At 39.2% G+C, this 24,162-nt stretch overlaps 1 protein-coding gene across 1 annotated transcript; it reads right to left on the reverse strand.

Moving 5' to 3' along the window:
• Nucleotides 1–888: 888 nt before the first annotated feature.
• Nucleotides 889–21,432, reverse strand: FBXL3 (F-box and leucine rich repeat protein 3). The gene is made up of 5 exons (XM_081214630.1): nucleotides 21,176–21,432; nucleotides 16,020–16,371; nucleotides 13,268–13,390; nucleotides 9,656–9,827; nucleotides 889–3,417 (listed from the first exon to the last, which is right to left on the reverse strand). Exons 2-5 carry the CDS (start codon nucleotides 16,368–16,370, stop codon nucleotides 2,774–2,776), a joined length of 1,290 nt encoding a protein of 429 aa, XP_081070756.1. The 5' UTR covers nucleotide 16,371; nucleotides 21,176–21,432; the 3' UTR covers nucleotides 889–2,773.
• Nucleotides 21,433–24,162: the final 2,730 nt, after the last annotated feature.

The following is a 24,162-nucleotide window of genomic DNA, read 5'->3' on the forward strand; positions in this document are numbered from 1 at the left end:
TGAGTTGGCCAAAGTTTGTTTCCAGCATCTTCCTCGTGTTTACCTTTTATTGTCCAAATAGCATCCTGCTTCTTAAACCTTCTACATTTTCTCTCCCCTATTTAAAACAAGATAGCATGTTAATCATATATTCTTTTACTGGACTGATTATTCTAAGGGTAAGCTCTTAATTCACTTTGGAGTAAAAGGCTTTGTGTTTTTATATATCATATGATATGTTCTTTTTTTTTAAAGGAAAGTTGGGTATCAGCAAGTAGGTAAAATTTTTCTGGCTGCTTGGTAACATTTAAAAACCAGCCCCACAGATAAACTGAGCTGGAATTTGTGCAAAGATTGTGCCCAACTGTGTATGGGGTAGAGATTACAGCTTATTAAAGGACCTAGTTCAGGCCTGAGCCTTCTTCATACCAACCCTTGCCTTCTATCCTAAGCTTTTCCATAAATATAAAAAATTCTCCTTTGATTGCAGTAAATTGACTTAATCTTTAGTCATGCCTTTTTACTGATAATATTGTTAATAAAATAGCCCAGATTAACATTACCAAGGTAAACTGAAGTTATTTTATGGAAGCTGGAGATGGAAAATAATTTCAGTAGTTTAAAAACTATTCTGATTGTATGGATTTATATAAAGGTGTTTCTCTCTAAAAATGCTAGCTGGTTTCAAGGATCCTAAGAATTCCATTCCTAAACAATCTGTTTTTTAAATTCTTATTCTAAATGCCTAATCTTGTATCTCAAAAAAACCACTCTATCATAAATATTTAATATTAAACATTACATCCATCAGATATGGATATGAAACTAAAACTATAAATCTGTAAGTTTAACTTGTTTTAAAATCAAATAAGTACATTTGCTAGGGTAGTTTTAAAAAATAATACAACAGCATTTATAACTATCTTTATTCTAAAACTGATAAAAGCATTTAACATATACTTTACAGTATAAACAAGTGCTATGCATTTTGCTTAAGAAGTGACTTGAAGTTTTTCAAGCATTATATAATTCAATTTGTACAGAAAGTAAATTTCCAAATAAAGCTTTGGTTAGTAGAACTGATTACATACTGTCAAATCCATTTTCCAAAGTTGTTCAAAGAAAAAAGCTTCATCCACTAACAGGTATTTCTTGTACAAAGTTTTTCACTGTTTATAAGAGGGAGGAATATTACAATAATTGCTTTTGATTTCCATGTCTGGACCAGCCTTTTTTCTTCTCATTTATATGCGCTCAGAATACCATCACTTTTGAAAGCATAAATTATGCAGAAAATCACCTTTTTACTTGATTCTTAGGAAGGTAATGTATTTTAAAAATAGATTAGATTCGTAAGACTGTTAGCTTCCATATCTACCAAGATGCTTTCTAAGTTTCAAGCACTAATACATCCCACTGGGGGTAAATCACTTCTAATTTCCCTTAGGAGGGTAATATCTACTAGCACTAGTGCTCAGAATCAAGTTTATATAATATCTAAAAAAAACTAAATATAGCCCCAAACTTAATATTTTTACAGTTTCTACAATGTATGGATTACCTTTATTCATATGAAAGTAATAAAAATGCTGCCTAACTTAAATAATATAAAATATCAGTTTAACCAAATTAACTATCACAAAACTGCAGACATTTTTCTATTAAAATTTTCCAGTCCACTGAGCAATATTTACTCAAAAATATGATTATTAACTTAAATATATGCTCTTTTAAATTTACTGTTTATGCTGAACTGTACATTGGTGCTTTTACGATTTTTGAAAATTCTACTTACATAACTATATAATTCCAAAATGTAAAAAGAAGCCATCACTAAAATTCACTGGAGACTAATATTCTTTCATGGAAACAATTTATAAACATTTTAAAGTTCTACCTTTAATTATTTCAATTTGGCTTTTTAAAATAGATAAAACTTCTCATTTAAATTATTGTGTAATACTTCAAAACTAGTTTAAACAAAGATAAACCCAAGAAGAACTAGTAAAAGCATTCCTTACTTTACATATGATGCCCCAAGTGCCACATACATAGTAATGTATCACAGAAAAGAATTTATATAGTTTAGCAGATTATAGAGCAATCCTAAAAGTTCATACAAAGCTAAACACTGCCTCCCTTTTATTCCACTCATTTTCTTTTAATTTAATCTTGGCTCTATTTATTATCTTTCTACAATAACCATTGTGTGACATTTATCTGTTTTTCTAAGTGTCCCAATTAACTGTATATACTTCTTTAAACAGCTTTGTAACATTTTAGAACATTGAACCAAACTTTTTCATTACATACAATATATCCTACATTTTTCTCACAAAATGCTCACTTTCCTGAGCTATATTAAACACCTTATAACAGGTGTATGTGTAACTGAAGACCCTAAAATGTCAAGTTTACATTTTTTAAAAATGCATAGAGAACATAACATTTTGGAAAACCTATTAGTACTCACTTATTAGATATTACAATATATATGTTTTGTTTCCTTCAGACTGTAAAATGCTTAATCTTTATTACTTTCAGATCTGAATCACTTTTTTAATTTTTTGAGATTTAACTGCTATTAGGCTAAAGAAGTACATGAACTTTTCTGACCAAAACTGGTCCATGAGTCTTCCAAAAAACAATCCTTATATACTCAATGAAGATATCAAATTTCTGTGCCACAAAATAGTAGAATTATATCAGACCTACAGGAAATAAACTTTTATTATAATATAATATGCTTAAAATTAAGGTGCTATTATTCATCATGCCCTATGTCATCTGGTCTTTACCAAGTGGGCATCATGTCTGGAAACCACACTCTACCAAGATGCTTAGACACTTCCCAGTGAATCTGCTCCAAACTATACTTTTGGTCAGGAATTAATACTTCTTCCATAATGGATAATTGAGACAGGCGGCCACCACACATCTTCACAAACTCAACAAAGGCACTGCATGAGACTTCGCATTCCCCTAGTCCAATAGCCGACAGATTTTTGCAACGCTCTGCAATGCGAATTAACTCTTCATCAAGTGGCCGTAATCCATTAGCACACACTACTAGCTCAACTAGTCTAGGACATGTCATTCCCACACGGCCAAGCACATCTTTGCTTACTGATCTCCCAAAGTAAAGATGGGTGGCAGGTATTTCATACCGAAAGAATGGATCAAATTCCTCTTCATATAAAAAAAAATACATTACTAAGTTCACTTTGGGTGAATGTCTGATGAAAGCATCCCAGCTGCTCTTCTGAATAGCATGGAAGTGTGTCTGTCCAGGATTCTCACTGACCACGTCAATGCGCAAATGTTCTAATCGAACGTGTTTTTCAGAAGATAGAGCAAGCAGCAACTCATCGCTTAGCAAGTGGTAATTCAGGGCCAGTTCACGTAAGCCATGACACCGATCCGCCACACAAAGGACACCTTGGAAGAAAGAAGACCCAGTTATTTATAAAGTTTTCTACAAGTCCACCATCTCCAAGAATTTGATCGAGTACATGGCCTACAATAAAATTTTACGTTTCATTACCACAGAGCTATACAATTTAAAATCTAGTTGTACTGACTGAACCAGCAGGAAGTCACACACATTTAAAAATCTATTACCAATTCTGTCCGTAAGAAAATGAGACCAATTCTAAATCTGATACCTTAAAAGAAATGAAGCTCACTTACCAACTCAGAAAAATCATAAATTATTCACTATCATTAAAAATATACCATGACTAAAGAAGACTTATCCCAGTAACGCAGTGTCATATTTTTAAAAAAACTGATGACTAACACTAAGTTTATAGGTTAAGCAAGAAAAATCACATAATCATTGTGACAGAGGCTAAAAGACATTTTTTTGAAATTCAAAATCTAATCTTAATGAAAAAATAAGGTAAAACCAGATAAAATGTGATTTATATAACTAAATAAGACATTTGAAAAATTAGAAAAAAAAAGACTTCCATCAAATGAGCAAAGAGTTTAACTGCTAATAATAATGTAACAAGCCTGTCAAATTTCTAAGAAAAAAATACCGAGATATCAACTAGATAGATGAATCAAAAGATAACTGCTCATTCACATCAACGGAAATATACATTATGACTTTTTTAATGCTCTAACATTCTCAGAAAGCAATTCCTTATATGGTTCCTTATACTTCGGGCACTATGCTTCAAAACTGCCCAAAACCCCTAGCGTAGGAGCAGGTTTTACCAAAGGTCAGTATCTGATCTCTGAAGTGGTCTAGTGTAAGAACTCTGCCCCAAAGGGACACAGCCTGATACTACTTGATAAATGACCCGCTCAAACCATTTCTTTTCTGCGTTTAGAAACGAGGATAGGAACAACAAAACAGAAAACATATTATCTACTATTTATTGTACAAGTATGATATGTTAGGTTCTAGATATGCTATCCCACAAATACTCAAAAAAAATCTAGAAAAATAAGTGTCTTTTTTAGTTTGAAGTTGAGTCAGCTAGCTAAAGATAGCAAAGCTGGAATTCAAACAGAGACTGAGTGACTCTTAAGTACACGTGTTCACCTACTGCCTAAGAAGTAACAAGACGGAGGTCACCAATAAGCCAAAGCTTTATACAGCTGTGGGAGAATATAGGCAACAGAATCAATGACGTGATAAACTGCATCACCAGTATAAGAGAGTCACCAGAAGAGGGAGTAAAAGACATCTGTGCTTCACTATTCAGCCACTGCAAAACTTCTGTTCTCCACAAGGTATGGATATACTTTGAAATAAACCCTGATCATCCAAGGTAACCTGGACACATCTCTGTTCTTCGCAATCTCATAAAGCCTGATATAAAAAGAAAATAAACACATGGGAAATGGTAACCGAAGACGCAAATAAAAGAAACCTTGAGGTATCATTTAATAACTACTAAAACAGTTGTGGCAGGCATAATTCTAAAAGTTGTCCTCAAGATTCCATGCCCTAACATCCAGAACCTGTGAATGTGATAGGATGATCACTCCCATGATTTTTGTTATGCTATAGACAGCACAGTTAGCTTTAAAGTAAGATTAGCCAGGCGATCCTAATCTAATCACATGAGCCCTATACACACAGTTTTCTCTGGCTGGTTGCAGAAGAGGAAGTCAGATTCAGAGCTTCTCTAGCTAAACAGAGAAGCCCTGCTGAGCCATGCCTCTAGCTCTGACCTACAGAACTGGGATGCCAATAAATGGGTGATGGTTAAAGCTGCTAAATTTGTAGCTGTTGGTTATGCAGCAATAGAAAACACACAGTTACAAGTGCTTAAATACTTAACACGAAATAATGACAAAGATAAAACTGGTAAACTATTACAACTCAATAATACAAAAACAAGTAACCTAATTAAAACATAGGCAAAGGATCTGAATAGACATCTCTCCAAGGAAGATATATAAGTGATCAATAAGCACATGAAAAGACATTTGAGTCATCAAGAAAATACACATCAAAACCACAACAAGATACCAGTTTACATTCACTAGGATGGCTATAATCAAAAAGACAAATAAGTGTTGATGAGGATGTGAAAAAGTTGGAGCCCTCGAACACTGCTAGTGGAAACGTAAAATGATGCAGCTGCTTTGGAAAACAGTCTAGCAGTTCCTCAAATGGTTAAACAGAGTTAGTGTATGATTCAGCAATTCTAATTCTTGTTATACACCCAAGAGAAATTAAAGTGTCCACACAAAAATTTGCATATACATTTTCATAGCATTATTCGAATAACAGTCAAAAGGTAGAAACAACCCAAATATCCATCAACTGATCAACAGAAAAATGTGGTATTATCCATAAATGGAATATTATTTGGCAATAAGAAGAAATACTGATAACGCTACACCATGGATGAACCTTGAAAACATCACATTAAGTGTAAGAAGCCAGTCACAAAGGACCACATACGGTTGCATTTACATGAAATGTCCAAAATAGGTACATCTACAGAGACAGAAAGTAGATTAGTGATTGCATAGGGCGTTTGGAATGAGGGTTTTGGGGAGTGACAACTAAGAGGTACATGGGACCTTTTGGGGATAGTAAAAGTGTTCTAAAATTCACTGTAGTGATGGATGCACTACTCTGTCAATACACTAAAAGTCAATACACTGTAAACTGTATGACATATGAATTGTATCTCAATAAAGCTGTTACAAAACTGGTACAGAAATCCATTGGTGGTGGTGTATAAACTCATACAACTCGTGTTGGAAAAAAACACAGCAAGAAGCATTAAAAAAATCTAAACCCTTCAACCTAGCTCTTCCACTTCTTAATAACTTGTCCAAAAGAAGAAATTAACAGAAGCAAACTATGTGCTAAAATAGTTCATTTTTTAAATCACAGCAAATAGTAGAAACAAGTTAAGTGATCAACTGTAAAAGAACTATGAGGGAAATGTTGGCCTATCAACAAGACAGAAAACTAAGTAGCTAAATGTTCATTAGTTCGGCTGATAATTAATGAGTGTCTTGTATGTTAACAACTGGTGCTAGGATGGTAAAGAGTCAACAGAAACAAGACATCCTTATCCTAACAGAAGCCAGCAGATAATTAAACAAGAATGCTCTGGGAGTCACAGCAAGGAAATCAGGGAAGAATTTACAGAACTAACACCAACCTACAGAATTCAGAAGGATCAAGCTAGGGCAAAAGGCGAGTAAAGAAGCAAAGAGAATAGCATTTCTGTGCGAATACTCAGACATGGACGAAAACACAAGCACTGTAAGAAATGAAGGGAGCTCAACATACAGTATGTAAGTAAAAGAATATCTTAAAGGCCGAAATCCAATAGACAGGCAAGGACTAGATCATATGGGACCTTGTCAGCCTCAGTAAGGAGTTTGGATCTTACCTAAAGTATAGTGAGAAGTTTTGAAGGAAACTGGAGGGAAAAAAATCAGATTTATATGTTAGAAAGATTACTCTGGCTATACCATGGAAATCAAATTAGAGAAGAGCAAGGTTGCAACTTAGGAAATCAGTTAAGAGGGTACTCAGAAAGATTACAGAGCTAGATTAGAGTGGACATGAAGAAAGGTAGAGTGTATTAGTTTCAGCTGCTTAAAAGAATACCACAGACTGGGTGGCTTAAACAATAAACATTTATTTCTCACAGTTCTGGAGGCTGGAAGTCCAAGATCGGGTGCCAGCAAGGTTGGGTTCTGGTGAGGGCCAGAACTCTTTCTGGCTTCTTGCTGTGTCTTCACATGGCAGAAACAGAGATCAGATCATCGTTCCTATCCCTTCTTAGAAGGGCACTAATCCCATTTATGAGGATTTCTCCCTTATGACCTAAATACCTCCCAACCCACTTTCAAACACTGGGGAGTAGGGCTTCAACATGTGAACTGGGGCAGTGGGTGAGGGGTGGAGGAGAACAATACAAACATTCACTAAATAGCACAGAGATTCAAAGCATGTATCAGTGATGGAGTCACTAGACCTCAGTGACTAAAGGGATGTAGAAAGTAAGGGTAGAAGAGATCAAGGATATCTGTTCGGTCCCTGACAACCAAACAAGCAGTACCATTCACTGAGACAGTAAAAAGGGAGAAGCAAGAGATTTCAATAGGGGGAAAAGGAAGTTCATTAATCTGACGTACCAGTGAGACACTCTAGAGGCACTAAGCCATCAGCAACTCAACACATAGCTCTGGAGTTCCAGAAACACTAAACGTAGGAGGTATTAACATATAACATATAACTGAAGCCATTGATGAAGATGACACAGCCCAGAGTTTACAGAATAAAACAATAAAGGGCCCAGAACAGAACACAATGAAACACCAAAATTTAAGGAATGAAAAGAGAAACTAGCAAAGGAAACACAGTTGGAACAATCAGAGAGGAAGGAGGAAAATCAAGTCACTAGTGTCAAATGGTGCTTAGAGGTCCAGTAATAGACAATTGTAAGGACTATATGAAATGGGAAAAATTTTTTGATAAAAATTGAACTGAAAAACTGTTCAATGAAGAAAAAGGCGTAGAAAATTGCCCTTAATTACAACTTAGAGAAAGAAACTATCTAAATATACAAAATATGGATAGAAAAACAATACACAAGTGTTAGAGTTTAAATTAAATCCTGTGTTTATACTCTTAAGTTAAAAAGTATTACAGGTGCTCTTTCTCTTCCCTTCCCAACAACTAATCCAAATGCCATTAAAGCTCAGTAAGACCAAGCAAGCTTATACTGTATTATGAGCATTGATATGTATATTTAATAAAAATAAACGAGCATGAGATGTACCAGGATAAAGAGAATAATGAGCTCAGTTTCACAGAGAAACCAGAGACCCAAAGCTTCTCATACAGTGTGGTAAGTGCTACAAGCTATGTTGAAAGTGCTATGGAAACAGCAAGTGGGGCTTCTAAACCAGAGGGGAGGAGGAAGAAACTGGAACAGCTGAACTAAATTTTGAAGGCTGGACTGGAGTTAGCCAGGTGAAGAAGTAAAAACAAATTTTTTTATAGAGGCATTCTCCAAGGTACAGTGTACTGGCCACACACACATACAAAGAACTGTTGTTACATAGGGCTCAAATAAAAGCTACACGTGAGTAAAAAGCAAACAAGATTTAAGAGAGAGGTGGGGGTCAGGATACAAAGATCTTTGTACACTATGAAGTATGGACCGTACTCTCATAGGAACCTATATACGGTAGACAGTAAAACGTGACCACGCTCACATAAGGAGCTGCCAATGCCCGATCTTCTTAACTTCTATTTTATTGAGATTATCACCTTCAATGATAATCTAGAAGCGGCAGAAAAAGATAGGAAAACACTGCAACAGACCTCATCATTCCCATCACCAGACCCTCCGTGTGGGAGACATGGGAGGATAGAAAGTAATCTCCATCCAAGAGGGAATCATTTTCTTGGGGGAAGGCCAGGCTTTAGTTATGGCAAAAAGGTGGGAGGTGTTCTGTAAAGAGATCAAAACAGGTTTTCCAAAGTAACACAGCCAAATGGTTGGCAGAGATGTCAACAGTTGGAGGGCGAGTCAGGAATGAAGCAGCAGACTAACACAAAGTGTAGGTTTATAACTGCTTTATAATACAAACCATTTGGAATTTAAATGCTCTCAAAGTGAATAATCTAGTAATGCTTAGTCTATACAAGAAAAGCTGGGAAGAGCATTAATAATGCTACTCCTCCATTTGATGCACTCGGCCCTAAAACTCAACTTAGGAAAAGGACTATTTTGCAAAATGTAAGGCGATAACTTCAGCACAACTCCTCTCCCTCCACATAGTGAGACAAAAAGCAACTGTGAGATTTCTATGACTCAAAACCTACCCTGTTAGCTCAACCACAACTAGAGAAAATTCTACTTTACCTAAAGGGCCATCTCAGGCTGACCTCGCAGTGTCCTTTCCTTTTATTTTTTTAATTTATCCATTTTCTAGCACAGGTTGGACACAAATTGCCAAATAAAAAGATTAGAAAATAAGTTGAAAGTAAGTGTCTACACTAGGAATGCTACAGAATTTATGCTATTGTATTATAACAATAAAAATATTTTTATGCAATAGAGGAAATAATCCTATGAACTCACCTTCAAGGTTAATGATCATAATTCTCCTTAATTTGATAAACACACCAATACATTTTACTAAAATATTATCTGGCAAAAGCCACACAAACCTGCTGGAGAGACGTGAGGACAGCTGCTCATTTTTAGCAACTTGAGTGTATCACTGTTGTTGGCCACTAGTACTTTGAGGGATGGATCATCTACTGGGGTGTCATCTATCTTAAGGGAGGACAAGGATTTGGAGTTTACAAACACAACCGTCAGTGCAGAGATAAAGTGAGACTGAAAAACAAAAAAATTAAAACACTGTTTCAATTTTTACAAATGAGAATTGAGGGGTTTTCATATAATACATAGTTCATCTGAACCCTAATATATTTCACAACTGTTTTGGGGTAGCAGCCCCTCACTCTGCTGTGGGAATATGGTAAAAAAGAGAGGTGACTTCCCACCATCTTTGAGAACGACCTTTTTACGTGGGGGGAAAAAGATTTCAAACCTCAGGATGGGTGTCTCTGAAGCACAACAGTCATTGGTAAGTAAAAAGAGGAACTCTGGAACCCAGAATGAGAATACCTCTCAGACACTTCACATCACCTTATCTGGAAATCTTACTCCAGTGTATTATAACACTGAACTGCATTCTTTTTTGGTGATAGTAATGATCACTAAAATAGTTAATAACTATTAGCAAAATCATCAAAAATTAAAACAACAGTCAATCAACTTCGGAGCTATGAAAGACTTATTTGGAATATGGAAGCTCATACAAAATTTGATTCTAAAATAATACAAATCATAACTAAATAAAATTCCAAACTTAAAACTCCTTTAGGGACTTCCCTGGTGGTCCAGTGGCTAAGACTCTGTGCTCCCAATGCAGGGGGCCCAGGTTTGATCCCAGGTCAGGGAACTAGATCCCACATGCCACAACTAAGAGTTTGCATGCCACAACTAAAGATCCTGTGTGCCGCAGCTAAGGGCTGGAGCAGCCAAATAAATAAATATTTTTTTTAAAAAACCTCCTTTAAATATGCTAAATTATCTACAATTATCTATATATATACGATATTCTGTTGGACACAGAATCTGACCTAAGACCATTGTAGGAAACCATTTCTTAACCATTGTAGGAAACAGGAATTAAAGCACAAAGTATGGGACTCTGGATCAGAGCTAATAAGCCATAACCAATGGACTCACCACAGCAGCGAAAGGGAGGGATGAGGGCAGGCTAGTAGCCAAGAAAGTACAATGAAACATTATCTTCTTGGTCACGTCCCCTAAATTACTTTTTTCCTACTGTGATTAAATAACTACTTAAATTTTGATTAAGTATCTGTTTAACAACTTAAATGTTAACATCTTTCTCCTAATATTTCCATATTAAATTCAACTATATCTGTATTAGTATGTGCATGACTCCATCACTGCCTTCTTTTTCCCATTTCCCTCAGAGTTAGCTCTGGTCAAATACAGTTCTTTCACGTTCTCTTCAGTTCGCCCAGGATTTCCAAGATATAGCAATATAGGCTTTCAATATTCTACGAAAGCCGTAATAGGAAAAGAAAGAAAAACAGCATAAACATCCTAGGCCGTTTTAATAAGGAAGGAAGAGTCCCAGATGCAGCCATAGTTCCCAAAACCAAAATGACTGCATGCAAGTATAATACTAGTACTAGATATGCATAATGATCATCCTGAGTAATAAAAAAAGAAGGAAATTATGTTCAACATACATTTTACTATGGTATATTTTACATACTGTACTTGTTTTTTAACTATAATATGTACACAGAAAAATCAATTCAAAATATTTCATTTCCCATATGAAGCTTGAACAAGGCACTACTATACCACATAACTCAGTGCTTCTTAGAGGGCCATGAACCATCTTAATCAGAACCACCTGGACTGCTCTTAGGAAAAGGAAATTTGGAAGGATACCCCAAATTTAGAAGTTCCTCAGATGATTCTTATGCATATTAAGTTTGAGAACCACAGTGATTGAACTCCTATACTTAGAACCTTAAAATGCTGACATGAACAGACTCTTGCTGATTCCCCTTATGTTACACATGAGGAAAACAATTTATCTCAAATGTACATATTTAATGAACCTTTTAAAAAATCAAATAAGACTTTGAAATCAACTGGTGATACATTTGTTACTGATATTCCATTGAACAACCTGGGTTATAATATAAATTCAATTTAGTAATACAGACGTACCTCAGAGATACTGCAGGAATTGGTTCCAGACTACCACAATAAAGCGACTGTTACAATAAAGCTAGTCACACAAGTGTTCTAGTTTCCCAGTTCATATAAAAGTAATGTTTACACTACACTGTAGTCTATTAAGTATGCAATAGCATTATATTTTTTTTTTTTTTTTTTTTTTTTTTTTTTTTTGCTGTACGCGGGCCTCTCACTGCTGTGGCCTCTCCCGTTGCGGAGCACAGGCTCCGGACACACAGGCTCCGCGGCCATGGCTCGCGGGCCCAGCCGCTCCGCGGCATGTGGGATCTTCCGGGATAGGGGCACGAACCCGTGTCCCCTGCATCGGCAGGCGGACTCTCAACCACTGCGCCACCAGGGAAGCCCAATAGCATTATATTTAAAAACACAATACATATACATTAAAAATACTTTATTGCTAAAATATGCTAATCATCACCTGAGGCTTCAGCAAGTTGTCATCTTTTTGCAATAGTAACGTCAAAGATCACTGATCACCATAACAAGTAAAACAATAATGAAAAAGTCTGAAATATTCCAAGAATTACCAAAATGTGACACAGAGACAAGAAGTGAGCAAATGCTGTTGGAAAAATGGTGCCAAGTGACTTGCCTGACACTCCACAAACCTTCAATTTGTAAAAAATTCATTATTTGTGAAGTGCTGCAATAAAGTGAAGTGCAATAAAAGGAGGTATATTTCTTTCTGAATCATCCTAGTAAATTACACGATTAGGTGTTTAAAGGGGTGTCTATATTTTAGTTTGTGGCATATTCTGATAAAATCTTACAGATTACTGCTGGATACTAACCTAACTGAACATGAGCTGACATACACAGGGATTTTATCAGTTGCCTTTCTAAAAATGCACACTTCTTATTTTTCTATTTTAAGAGAATAGTTATTAGAGAAAGAGACTATGTCGAATTACACGCAGGATCATGTTAGAACATATATATGAATATACAATTTATATAAATGTATATTTCACCAAAAAAAGTTTTCTTTAAGTCTGTAAATTAATCTAAGCTGTACTTATACTAACTCTGCTCAAGAACAAATCTTTACACACTTACCAGAAGATTTTCTAAGCGAGCTCTAACTGCTCTTAATACTGGCACTGTCTACTTTTCTTTGATTATAATCTCACCAATCTGCTCTGAAAGTCCAAAAGGGAGCATCTGTACGTCTCTTTTTTTCTAATACGTTTATTTCTCAGTTTTACTTAGTCTCTTTCAGTGCTTCTTATAGAATCCTCTGCAAATTCACTCACTCTTTAATATTACCCATAAAGAAACACAAAGTTTAAAAAAACGGAAAAGTGCTCTCAAAAAAAAATCATAATACTTAACATTCTAAATAGTAACTGGTTTTCCATTTTACATACCACTTTTCTTACATTCTCATTATCAGTACAAGAAATGGGTAGGGTTTCACTGGATTTCTCAGTAAAAGCTAATAAAACAAAACCAGCAGATACCTTTGGTAAATCCATAAAGCTTGGCCGAGCAGTTGAAATAAGTCCAAGTGTCTTTAAAGAGCAATTCACAAGCTGTGATAATATATCACAAGCTGCTTCAGCTGATTCTTTGCTGCTGTCCACCTAGGAAAAGAAAACGTCCTTTACACATGAATATGGTCACATTTCTCTGTGCATATTTTAACTTTACAAAAGCAAGAAATAGTTATTAGTTTATTGCATTATAATTTAAAGAATTAATATTTATCCTTTCAATCATCTACCCTCACACACAATGTCAACCTTCTCTGAATCTCCCTGAAAGATTGTACGGGCAACTGTCAAGACTTAACTTTCACTATGATAAGGTATCTATTTAATGTTAAAAAGACCTGGCTTTTAAGTTGATTTATTGCAAACGGACTATATAACCTAATGGAAATATGAACTTACAATCTTTGAAAAATAATTATATATTTGGCAGTGGATCAGATCATACATGTAAATACAGTGGCTATGGTACAAATGCTTCAAAACAAACTGAATGAGTATTTACTCAGAAGGTTCCAGTGAATCACAACCTGGGATTTACCATTAATGTTATTAATTGAAAGATGAATGTGAAGTAAAATAAGGGTGTCCAACTAGTCAAGCATGAAAATCTGAACCAAATGAGAAGTGGCTGCTCCCATGCACTCTTTTGCATAGACATTTCCTGGGGGAAGGGAAATATGGCCAAAAAACTCCTTAAGGATATAAGAAGGAGCTCTTCTATTAAAAAGGAAGCTGTTCCCTGGGCTAAAAAGCATCTTAGAGTAGTTAAAAGTAATATTCCTTTAATTTCCAGATTGACGTACATTACCTTAACCCAAAAATGTCCTGAAGAGCTCGTTGTAAAACTGATATACCAATTTACATTACACAGTTTCAGAACTATTTTCAATCCCACCCTTTGGCTAAGTTTCTCTACACCAGCGGTTCCTTTGAGAACTGCTGTGCTTCTGGACCAGCAGCATCAGCTGGGGACTTGTTAGAAATACACATTCTCACGCCCAATCCAGATTATCCGAATCAGTAACGGAGCACTGGAACCCAGCAATCTTTGTCTTAGTAAGCACTCCAGGCATTTCTGATGCACATAAAATCTGAGAACCACTGTTCTACACTAATAACTCTGACTATAAGACTCTGGCCTATGGTCAGTGATGAATTAAACACAAATATTATCAGGAGAGCTCAGAAGAATCCTGGGATGTGGCTCTTTCTACAAATCAGAAATTTCCTCAGAAAAATAAACAATCCCTAATAAAAATGTTTAAACTTATAGGACAAATGGTTTTGTGAAGGTTACACATGTTGGATACAGCTGAATTGTGTCACAGGTTAACACTGACCCAGCCAATCCATTGGATGGAACTGGTCTTTAGACCTAGGAGATTAATGTATTATACCCATCTTTTTATAGGATTTACCATAAGAACACTTTTAGACAACTCAAAGATGACTGAAACCGAGGGGAAGGCTCTTCAGGTTTCCCCATGGGCAGGCAGAGAGGGACAACACATAAGGAGTTCCCGGATTTTTGTTTGTTCTATCCTCCCACTATTCTCCCACCCTTGCCCTCAGTTAGGGTTGCAACATAACATCCAGGACATCCAATTAAATAAGTATTAAGTATGTCCCAAATAATGCCAGGGATACTTACACTAAAAACTATCCATTGATTATCTGAAATTCAAATTTAACTAGGCATCCCCTATTTTTATTTGCTAAATCTAGCAATCCTACACTTGGTGGCCTAAGTGCCTTTGTGCATTTTTCTGGAAAGACAACCATAATACACCCAACCATTCCCAACACCAGGTCTCTCTCCTCTTGTGACACATATGGGAGAATAAACAGGTAATCCCCATCTTAAAAGGAATGACAGTCTTGGAAGCAGACAAGACTAGTTTTGGCAAGGATCTCTGGGTTAAGAACCATTGCTATATATGGGTTTAACGTGACCTGTTCAACAACAGCTGTATATGGCAAATCAGGTATTCATGTGTTACTTTTCAACAATAATTATCAGGTGTATTAAGGATTTAGTGAACATACCCACATTTCATTATTGAACCCCCAAACAAAACGCTACAAGCCTCTGTACTCATACAAACCACTATGATTCCTTAAACTATTCTGGACACCTCAAAAAGCCACCCCTCTTCATTTATCTCATCACTGCCTAATTTCCAGTATGTCCCTGCTGGCAATGAAAAGAAACAAAACAGTTCTCTCTGGCATTCTTCCATGTACCTTTTTCTATTTCTCTCTAAAGTATGTTCATCCAAACCTTTTACATAGAGTTTCTGTATCTCTTTTTTCTTTAAAGCCTCCATAGCACAAAGCCATCAATAAGCAAAACTCAGTCCTATTAAATAAAAATAACAATTAAGTTTTAGTGAAAATTTCCACATCTTTTATTTTACTGTATTATTTCTTTTGGTTCAAATTTGTTCACCATAATTCAATGTGACAGCTTTGGTATATGATTATGTTTATTTAATGGTTGCTTCTACTCTTTTAAGAAATTAGTAAAATTTATAATAAAATGGAATAATTTAGATCAATATAGTTATTTGTGATAGCCTCTAAGGTACACGATTACTCTAAATCTTTCAGCACTTTCCCTAAAAAGGCAACCGTTTAAAGACATGAGAAGATGTATTGGTTTAGGACACAAAAGCCACTAAATATGCTTTATTTTTAAAAGAAGGATTTAAAGTATTACCTTGAAGCTGACATATTGTAGATGGTTTGAATGTCTTTTAATAATCTGTTTGATCAGCTCTGGATGTGTTGCTTTCAAATAAGATGTAGCTGGCTGATTCAGTTCAAATTCAAAACATCTCCACAAGTCAGGCATGTGAAATACCTGGTTCCAGTTGCGGCAAACTTGTGAAGCATGAGCCCGGTCAAGAAGAGGCAAATACTTAAACACTTGGAGAATAATATCCTGAAGGAGATTACCCCAATCACAAGTCTGAGAATGCTCAGTTGTAGTCCTCAGTTTCTTGGATTTCTCTGCAGTACCTTCTTCTGATGAGTTATGGTCACTATCTCTTCCTCCTCCTCGTTTCATCCTATTCAGAAAAAATGCATCATTTTTTTATACTTAACTTTTCAATAGAAATAAATCCAAAATGCATTCTTCTGTCACTGAGATGTGTATACAAATACCAACAGAAACATGCAGGAAGAACTGGATCAGTAATTCAAGGAGAAGAATGTCAAAACAAAATATAATGAAAAACGCCAGCAGAGACCAACTGTCATTTTACAAACTTGTCTTTGGTAGGTGCTTTTAAACATTTGTACTGTACTACCTGGGGGGAGAAGTTGATTATAATTTTGAAGCTAAACCAAGAATTTATATTTCAAAAGTTGCAGTCAACTAGAAGGAATACAAAAGAGAACCTACAGTGACACTTTCTCAAGATTTCTTAAAAGTCATCTAAGGATACCTACTATATTTGAATTCCTGAATTCATGGCAGAGTCCCAGGAACCTCCAGAGAAGACCTGAATTAAGTAATCAACAGATCTCGCCACACTGGGTAGCCTGTGATATGTGTTACTGCCAGACCCAATCTCTGCTTAAAATGAGCAAACTCATCCCCACTGTGCGTATTTGGTCTGGAATGTGGCTGCTTCTTCCAACACATCACTTGCTGCTGCAATGTTTTATCCAAGTTGTATTTCTGAATGAGAGTTAAGTGTTTATTCTATCTGTTTGTACAACCTTCATTCCATTTGATTTTTTGAAAGTAGTTTTGTTGTTGTTGTGTAAAATAGTAGTACGGTTAAAGAGAACGGGTTCCGGAATCAAGCTCCCTGGTTTAATTCCTGGCTCTGACTCTCACTGGTTATGTGGCCTTGAACAAATTACTTGACTTGCCTGTGCTTCAGTTTGTGAAATGGGAATAACAGAAATACACAGGGTTCTTGTTAGGAATTAAACAGTTATTAGGGCTTTTGAAAGGAGATATCGATGATTGCTGAACTCAGGTGTAGGCAAGCAGTCTAGTATTAAGGACATTAAAGTGCAACACAAGAAGAAACAGAGGTTACCAACCAGAAGGCAAAGAATGATCCTAGATTTGTTTTAAAATGAAGTGTGTATGAGAGAGAATGAGAACGCAAGCTTATGTATGAGAAACATACACTGGAAGTAGATTACCACATTAATACAGTAACTATAATAGTGGGATTATATAATAATAGTGGGACAATAACAGTGGTGGGATTACAGGTGATTTTTTTTTTTTGCCGGTGTGCTTCCCTATATTTTACACGTTTCTTTTAATGTCAGTGAAGTAAACTGTAATCAGATAAAAGGTCTTGTTTTGATTTATTTGGAAAAATAAATACTGCAGGCTCTAACTAAATGGGGATAACTGCAGACCATTCACTGGTATCCCTATTTAGTTTAGAGCCTGAAATACTTCTGTCTCTAGAGAGCAGTTCTGGCAGGGTATGGCTTGGATTTAGAGTCACAACTTTTTCACAAAGGATGGCTTGTAGCTCTAGCTCCCTTCTTCTGGCACCTCAGTATGTAAGAATTCTGACTCCTGTGTGGGACACACGTACACAAGCATGGCTCTTAACCAAATATGTCTCTGCAGACTCTCTCTCTGTAGCTAGCTAAAATTGTGAAGGAGGATTAGGGGCTGGAGGAAAATGGCAGAGGACCCTGGCTTTCATGCCATTAAACTCAGCCCAGGAGGTCTTAGTACATGTGCAGCAAACCACCTATTCCTCATTTCTCCTACTTCCACCTCTAACTTACGTAAATTAAATGATGTATATAATATTGTGCAGGGGGAGAGGAAGGGAGAAAACAGAATGGCAGAGGTGATAGCAAGCGGGTAGTTTTATAGAAGACTAAAACTGACATCTGAATCTAAGAATACATTTTTAAAACGTGTTTAGAGAAAAGGCAGTATAATCTACAATGTCGTCTTTAATATGAAAAAAAGTCTCTCCTAGGAATAATTCTCACTAGAGGTTGAGATAACACTGTCATTATGACCCATTTTTCTGCTTTAACTTATCCTGAAGGCTTACTTTAGTTTTAGCATATAAAATCTGGATCAAAGAACAAAGAGCTTGCTACTCAGGGCTTATAATTTCTCTTCTGACTACCTAAAACTACTCAGAATTTTGAGAAACAGAGATTCAAAAAATAATGAAGTTATTTTTATAATTTCTACTTATTATAGAATGCTGATCTATTTCTGGAGAAAAGTCTTCTAAAACCAGAACTATTCAACTTAAAGACAGAATGATTCGGGCTTCCCTGGTGGCGCAGTGGTTGAGAGTCCCCCTGCCGATGCAGGGGACACGGGTTCGTGCCCCGGTCCCGGAGGATCCCACATGCCGCGAAGCGGCTGGACCCGCGAGCCATGGCCGCTGAGCCTGCGCGTCCGGAGCCTGTGCTCCGCAATGGGAGAGGCCACAACAGTGAGAGGCCCGCGTACCGCAAAAAAAAAAAAAAAAGACAGAATGATTCATTTTACTTTAAAGTATATGGACATATAAACAAAAATAAAATGACGGCCTTTTTTACACAATTATCTTTGCTGATCCTAACAAATACCTTCTTTTGTCTGTTGCAGCCTAGTTTTAAATAAAGTATATTTCAATACCTTTCCAAGTTGAGGGGAGAAAAGTTGACATATTAAAAAGAAGTATGCAACATTGAGGAAAAGTCTCTCTTGGTCTAGATATATAACACTATATGATCACCAAAGTATATTTTAAACACTTACTAGTCTATGACTAGCTGAACTAGTCTGTAAATTGTCATATATGACTGTAATATGTCAGAATTACAGTATATTAAGCAATAGAAAAAAATGTAAGACCATATGCCAATATAAATGTCTCTGTATTATCCTCATGTATGCATAAAAAATGTGAGCTCATAGTAGGCGCCTAAGAAAAAATTTTAATGTCTAGTTTTTTTCCACGATGATCTCATTTATTCATGTAAAAATTTACATTGCTTTCAAAAGTATTTTATTAAATCTATTTACACATGAAGCTGTTTTACAGAAAGTTAAACAATTGTGAGCATCCACCAGTCTGCAAAGAATTTACTTCAATGGATTATCTTATCTCCTACTTTTAGTCAAGGTGAAAATACCTCTCACACTTGAACAGGAGTGCAGAGAAGCTGGATGATCAACACCTCTTAGATCTTGTAGAGCACACGAACTAGGCCTCGTCATGCCTCCGGCAGTTCAGTTCAAACTGTAACTTTTCCAGGCCCCGAATAATCGATGCAACTTAGGCCACTAAAAGCATCTGGTGAGGGACTGATACCGCTACGAAGCACCAAAAAGCAAACTAATGAGGAAAGACTCCAGCCTCGTTGAGCAGCACAGGGAGTTATGCAACTTACTCTTCACATTTCCATACACTCTGAAAGGAGCAGTCCACTTGCTCATCAGATGAAGAGTAGCAGAGGAAAACACTTAGCCGTGTGCCCCTCGTTGTATTTTTTTTTTTTTTTTTTTTCTTTTTGCGGTATGCGGGCCTCTCACCGTTGTGGCCTCTCCCGTTGCGGAGCACAGGCTCCGGACGCGCAGGCCTAGCGGCCATGGCTCACGGGCCCAGCCGCTCCGCGGCATATGGGATCCTCCCAGACCGGGGCACGAACCCGTATCCCCTGCATCGGCAGGCGGACTCTCAACCACTGCGCCACCAGGGAGGCCCCCTCGTTGTATTTTTAGTACATTGCACTGGTAGTAATTTTAAAAGCCCATGTGTATAGTTAGCTCTAAAAAGCCTGTTTTGGGCAACACATTTCCTTTCCATTTATGTTCTTCTTTGACTAATATCACAATTAATATGCATTCTTTGGCTGGAACACAAGACTAAAACAGCGCAAAGAGCTTAACTCAGGACTAGATGGTATAAGAGAGTGGTGGAGCGATCATTTGTAGATACTAGAAGTTGGTGGCGTTTTTATAAAGATTTCAGGAGTAGAAGGAAGACGACTCTAAAAGATCTAGGCTGGGTTTCCCTGGTGGCACAGTGGTTGAGAGACTGCCTGCCGATGCAGGGGACACGGGTTCGTGCCCCGGTCCGGGAGGATCCCACATACCGCAGAGTGGCTGGGCCTGTGCGTCCGGAGCCCGTGCTGCGCAACGGGAGAGGCCACAACAGTGAGAGGCCAGCGTACCACAAAAAAAAAAAAAAAAAAAAAAAAAAGATCTGGGCTGTTCGATTGAACATGATCAGCAAGAAAATAGCTCATCTCTTAGCTTGGAGATACAGGCCAATCATTTCCTGATCCCTGTACGCAACCCCACCTGAAAGCGGTGCTCTTGCTCAAAGCAGGCGTGAAGCTGCTCATCACAAGTTGACCAACTTTTCCACGTGGCTACGCGCGGCCCGGGCGTCCCCTCCTCCCGCGCCACCTCCACGGATTGGCTTTCCCTGACATTTCTGCTGCGCCCTACCCCGGGCAGTCTGTTTTGACATCTTAATGCCCCTCAGTTCTCAAGCTACAAGCACGGCCTTAGCCGACACCGGGAAGAGCCGGACAGAGAGCAAGCTCAACGGTGTCGGTCACCAGCCCCCGCCGAGGGTTAACAAAGCCGGGCGACAGGCTCGGCGGTGTCGCGGGGAGGCTGCAGGCCGCCGCCGCGCACGCACCACGCCTTGTTGACATGTTTTGAAGCAGGCTCTGCGGGGAAATGCCCCGGAGCAGGTTCCGCTGTCCGGACGCCGCGCCGCGCCGCGTCCCGCCCCGCGCTCCCTAGGAGCGGCGCGCGTGCACCCGGGGCCCCGCGTACCCCGGCCAGCCCCGCCGCCCGCCCACGTCGGCGACCCTCCCCGGCCCCGCCTACGCCCCGGGGCTCGGGCCCTCGGCCGTTACCTGCTGCCGGGGGCGGCTTCCCCCACACTCCACCCCGGGCTCCGGGAGCGGCTTGGCTCGCGGCTCTCACATGAGGCCCCGCGCCTTGCGCTCCCGCCGCCGCGGCGCCCCGTGCTCCACCCGCATCCGAGGCGCTGGTCCCGGGGCGGGCGCCAACGCGGCTCCGCCTTTGCGGCTCTGGCTGCCCAGGGAGAAGCCGCCCTTCTCAGTCCCGCGCCGTCCGCGTCCTTCTCCCAGGTTCTCTCGTCGCCGCGCGAGAGACGCCTTCAGCGAGCCGCAGCCACCATGTAGGTCCCCTGCGCTGCGGGCCAGACACCGAGTCCAAAATGGCGCCCGCGCTCGCGGCCGCGCGCTTCCCCCGGCGCGTCTCCGCTGAGGGGGGCGGGCGCGTCTCCGCTGAGGGGGGCGGGCGCGTCTCCGCCGCGGCGCGTCCGCGGAGGGCGAGGCGTGGGGCGGAAGGAGGCCGCGCCCACGTGGGAGCGCGCGCCGCCCCGCGCGGCCGGGGGCCTCAGTCGCCTGGTTCAGGCAGGAGGAGCTTCCGCTTTCCTCCCGGAGACGTGACTGCGGCTTTTCGGGGTTTTTCGTCTTCAAACCGAAGGTGGGAGGGCTGGAGCCAGCTAGATGCCTAAGAGACTCTCTGCGGTGGAAACTAGAAGTTTAGGGAGGTGGAGCAGCGAGAAGAAAGAAGGGCGAGTCTCTGGAGCCGGCTGTAACCCAGCAGCTGGCTCGGGCCGAAGGATAAACAGTAGCTGCTGCAGCGGACACACCTGCGCGCGCGAGGCGGGAACTCCTATAGCCACACCTGCACCGCGTAACCCGAGGGGGTAAAATACAGCTTGTAATAATACACACCATATAGACCATGACAGGTATAGCATAATAATATGCATCATGTATGCATAAGGTGTCTTTTAAAACTGCGGGGAATTAAAGCAGAATGGTGACAGTGTTAACTCTGGGATTACAGGTGATTTTTAAAAAATCGCCTTTATGAAGTAGACTCCTGAAATTTGTAAGTTGCTTTCTGAAACACAATGAGGAGAGTGTAAGGGAGTATATGGCTATTTAAAAGAAAACTCTGGTGAAGCCTTTTGTAAGTAGAGGCATCTTTGTAACTGCTACCTGGTTAGCTTGTTTTAAAGGTTTGGATTTTGGGGATACTGGGTTTTCTTAAAGTTAGAACTGTCCTTAGGTGCAAAATCATAACTTGAATCATGCACCTTCCCTCCCTCAAAAATAAAGTAATTTTTCATCCAAACGTGGATGTCTTTTCAAGGATCTGACCCATGTGTAAGAGACTGGAAGGCAATGAAGCCCAGGCAGCCCTCCACAAAACTAAGCTAGGAAGCCATGTGTAAGATGACAGCAAGATTCATCGCGGGGGCTTCCCTGGTGGCTCAGTGGTTGAGAGTCCCCCTGCCGATGCAGGGGACACGGGTTCGTGCCCCGCTCCGGGAAGATCCCACATGCCGCGGAGCGGCTGGGCCCATGAGCCATGGACGCTGAGCCTGCGCGTCCGGAGCCTGTGCTCCACAACGGGAGAGGCCACAACAGTGAGAGGCCCGCGTACCGCAAAAAAAAAAAGATTCAACACGGAAAGATGCCACTGTTCTTCGTTAGGGCCTGGCTCTCTGATCATCAGGTCACAAGGAACAAAGTCCCTAGCAACATAATAATGTGTACCTGCACTGCAACATTTTTTAGGTTCCTCCGTGACTGGATGCTGAAGGACAATAGGAAGACAGGCTGTGATCATTATAAGAGGAAGAAAAAACAAGTCAAATACAAGCCCATTTATTGAAAGCTAGGTTAACAGAATAAATGATCAGCAAAACACATTAAACCAAATCAGCAAACATAGTATATATTACATCACATTAAAATTTTCACACTGTAATTGTAGTCCCCTTTTAATTCCTCATTACAGTCTATCCTCTCCCTAAAGAAGGCAAACATGGGATCTTGGCACACCTTGCCTATCTAACGCTTCCTTTTCTTATCCTACTATTATTATTCCACTTTACAGATGAGGAAACTGAAGCACAAAGAAATTCAGTAACTTGTCCATGCTTGCATATCCAGTAAAGGCAGAACCAGGATCAAAACCTAAGCCCCCGCCCCAGGTGCCAGACCTTCTCCATACCACTCTGGAGCAGCTTCGACTGAGCAGTGGAGACTTAACGGCTCTCAAGTTTGCAGGACCCCAGAAAGGCCTGAGGAGACGCCAGTTCCTCCTCTTGTGGGGAAACGCCAAACTGGGGGACCTGAAAGGAAAGAGCTTCAGAGAAAGGAGAGGAATTGGGGAAAGAGAAAAAGAGGTCAAAGAGTGGGAAGGAACCTGTGGGCATCCTCCGTATAAAACCGTACATCTACAAGGCCCTTCCCTCGTGTGATTCAAAGGGATGACTAAGTTACCGCTAAAGCTGCTGTCCCTCCCCAGCTCTTTGTTATTGAAAGATTTTATTTTACATTTTTGAAAAAAAGCAACTTGTGCTTATTTTAAAATCATTCAATACCTATTTAAGTTTACCCGTTGTGTCAGTCAATATGAGTCTGGAGGGAGGGAGAGGGGGCGGAGTAGTGTGGTCCAACAGCGAAGAGTATTTTGTTGCCAACCCTGTTGGACAGGGTTGCCAGAATTGCCAGTGCAGAGATTAAGAAAATTTTTCTTGTATGATAATGAAAATACCATATATATCAGTATTTGTGAAAAACATCTATGCTAACTCTTAGAGTGAAATTCATAATTTTAAATATAGTTACTCAGAAACAAGTACAATTCAACAAAAGCCAAATATTTAACTCAATAAATCAAAAGAAAAAACAACAAAATATCCAAAGCATCAAGGATAGTATAATGTTGTTTACAAGGTGGCTACCACCTATTCTTCCCTTGCGTATGGTCAAATGCTGCTTCTCACATTAAGAGATGAAGTCCAGGGAATTCCCTGGCGGTCCGGTGGTTAGGACTCTGCGCTTACACTGCA

The sequence above is a fragment of the Mesoplodon bidens genome (genome assembly GCF_964165515.1).
Source record: "Mesoplodon bidens genome assembly, chromosome: 17".
Taxonomy (NCBI): domain Eukaryota; kingdom Metazoa; phylum Chordata; class Mammalia; order Artiodactyla; family Ziphiidae; genus Mesoplodon; species Mesoplodon bidens.

Excerpts from the sequence above, each read along its gene's own strand:
- FBXL3 (XM_081214630.1), bottom strand. The coding sequence starts at position 16,370 with ATGAAACGAGGAGGAGGAAGAGATAGTGACCATAACTCATCAGAAGAA. Across the intron at positions 13,391-16,019 it reads TACAATATGTCAGCTTCAAG|GTGGACAGCAGCAAAGAATC; the intron begins GTAATACTTTAA and ends TTCTTTTCCTAG. Across the intron at positions 9,828-13,267 it reads GCTTTATGGATTTACCAAAG|TCTCACTTTATCTCTGCACT; the intron begins GTATCTGCTGGT and ends TTTGTTTTTCAG.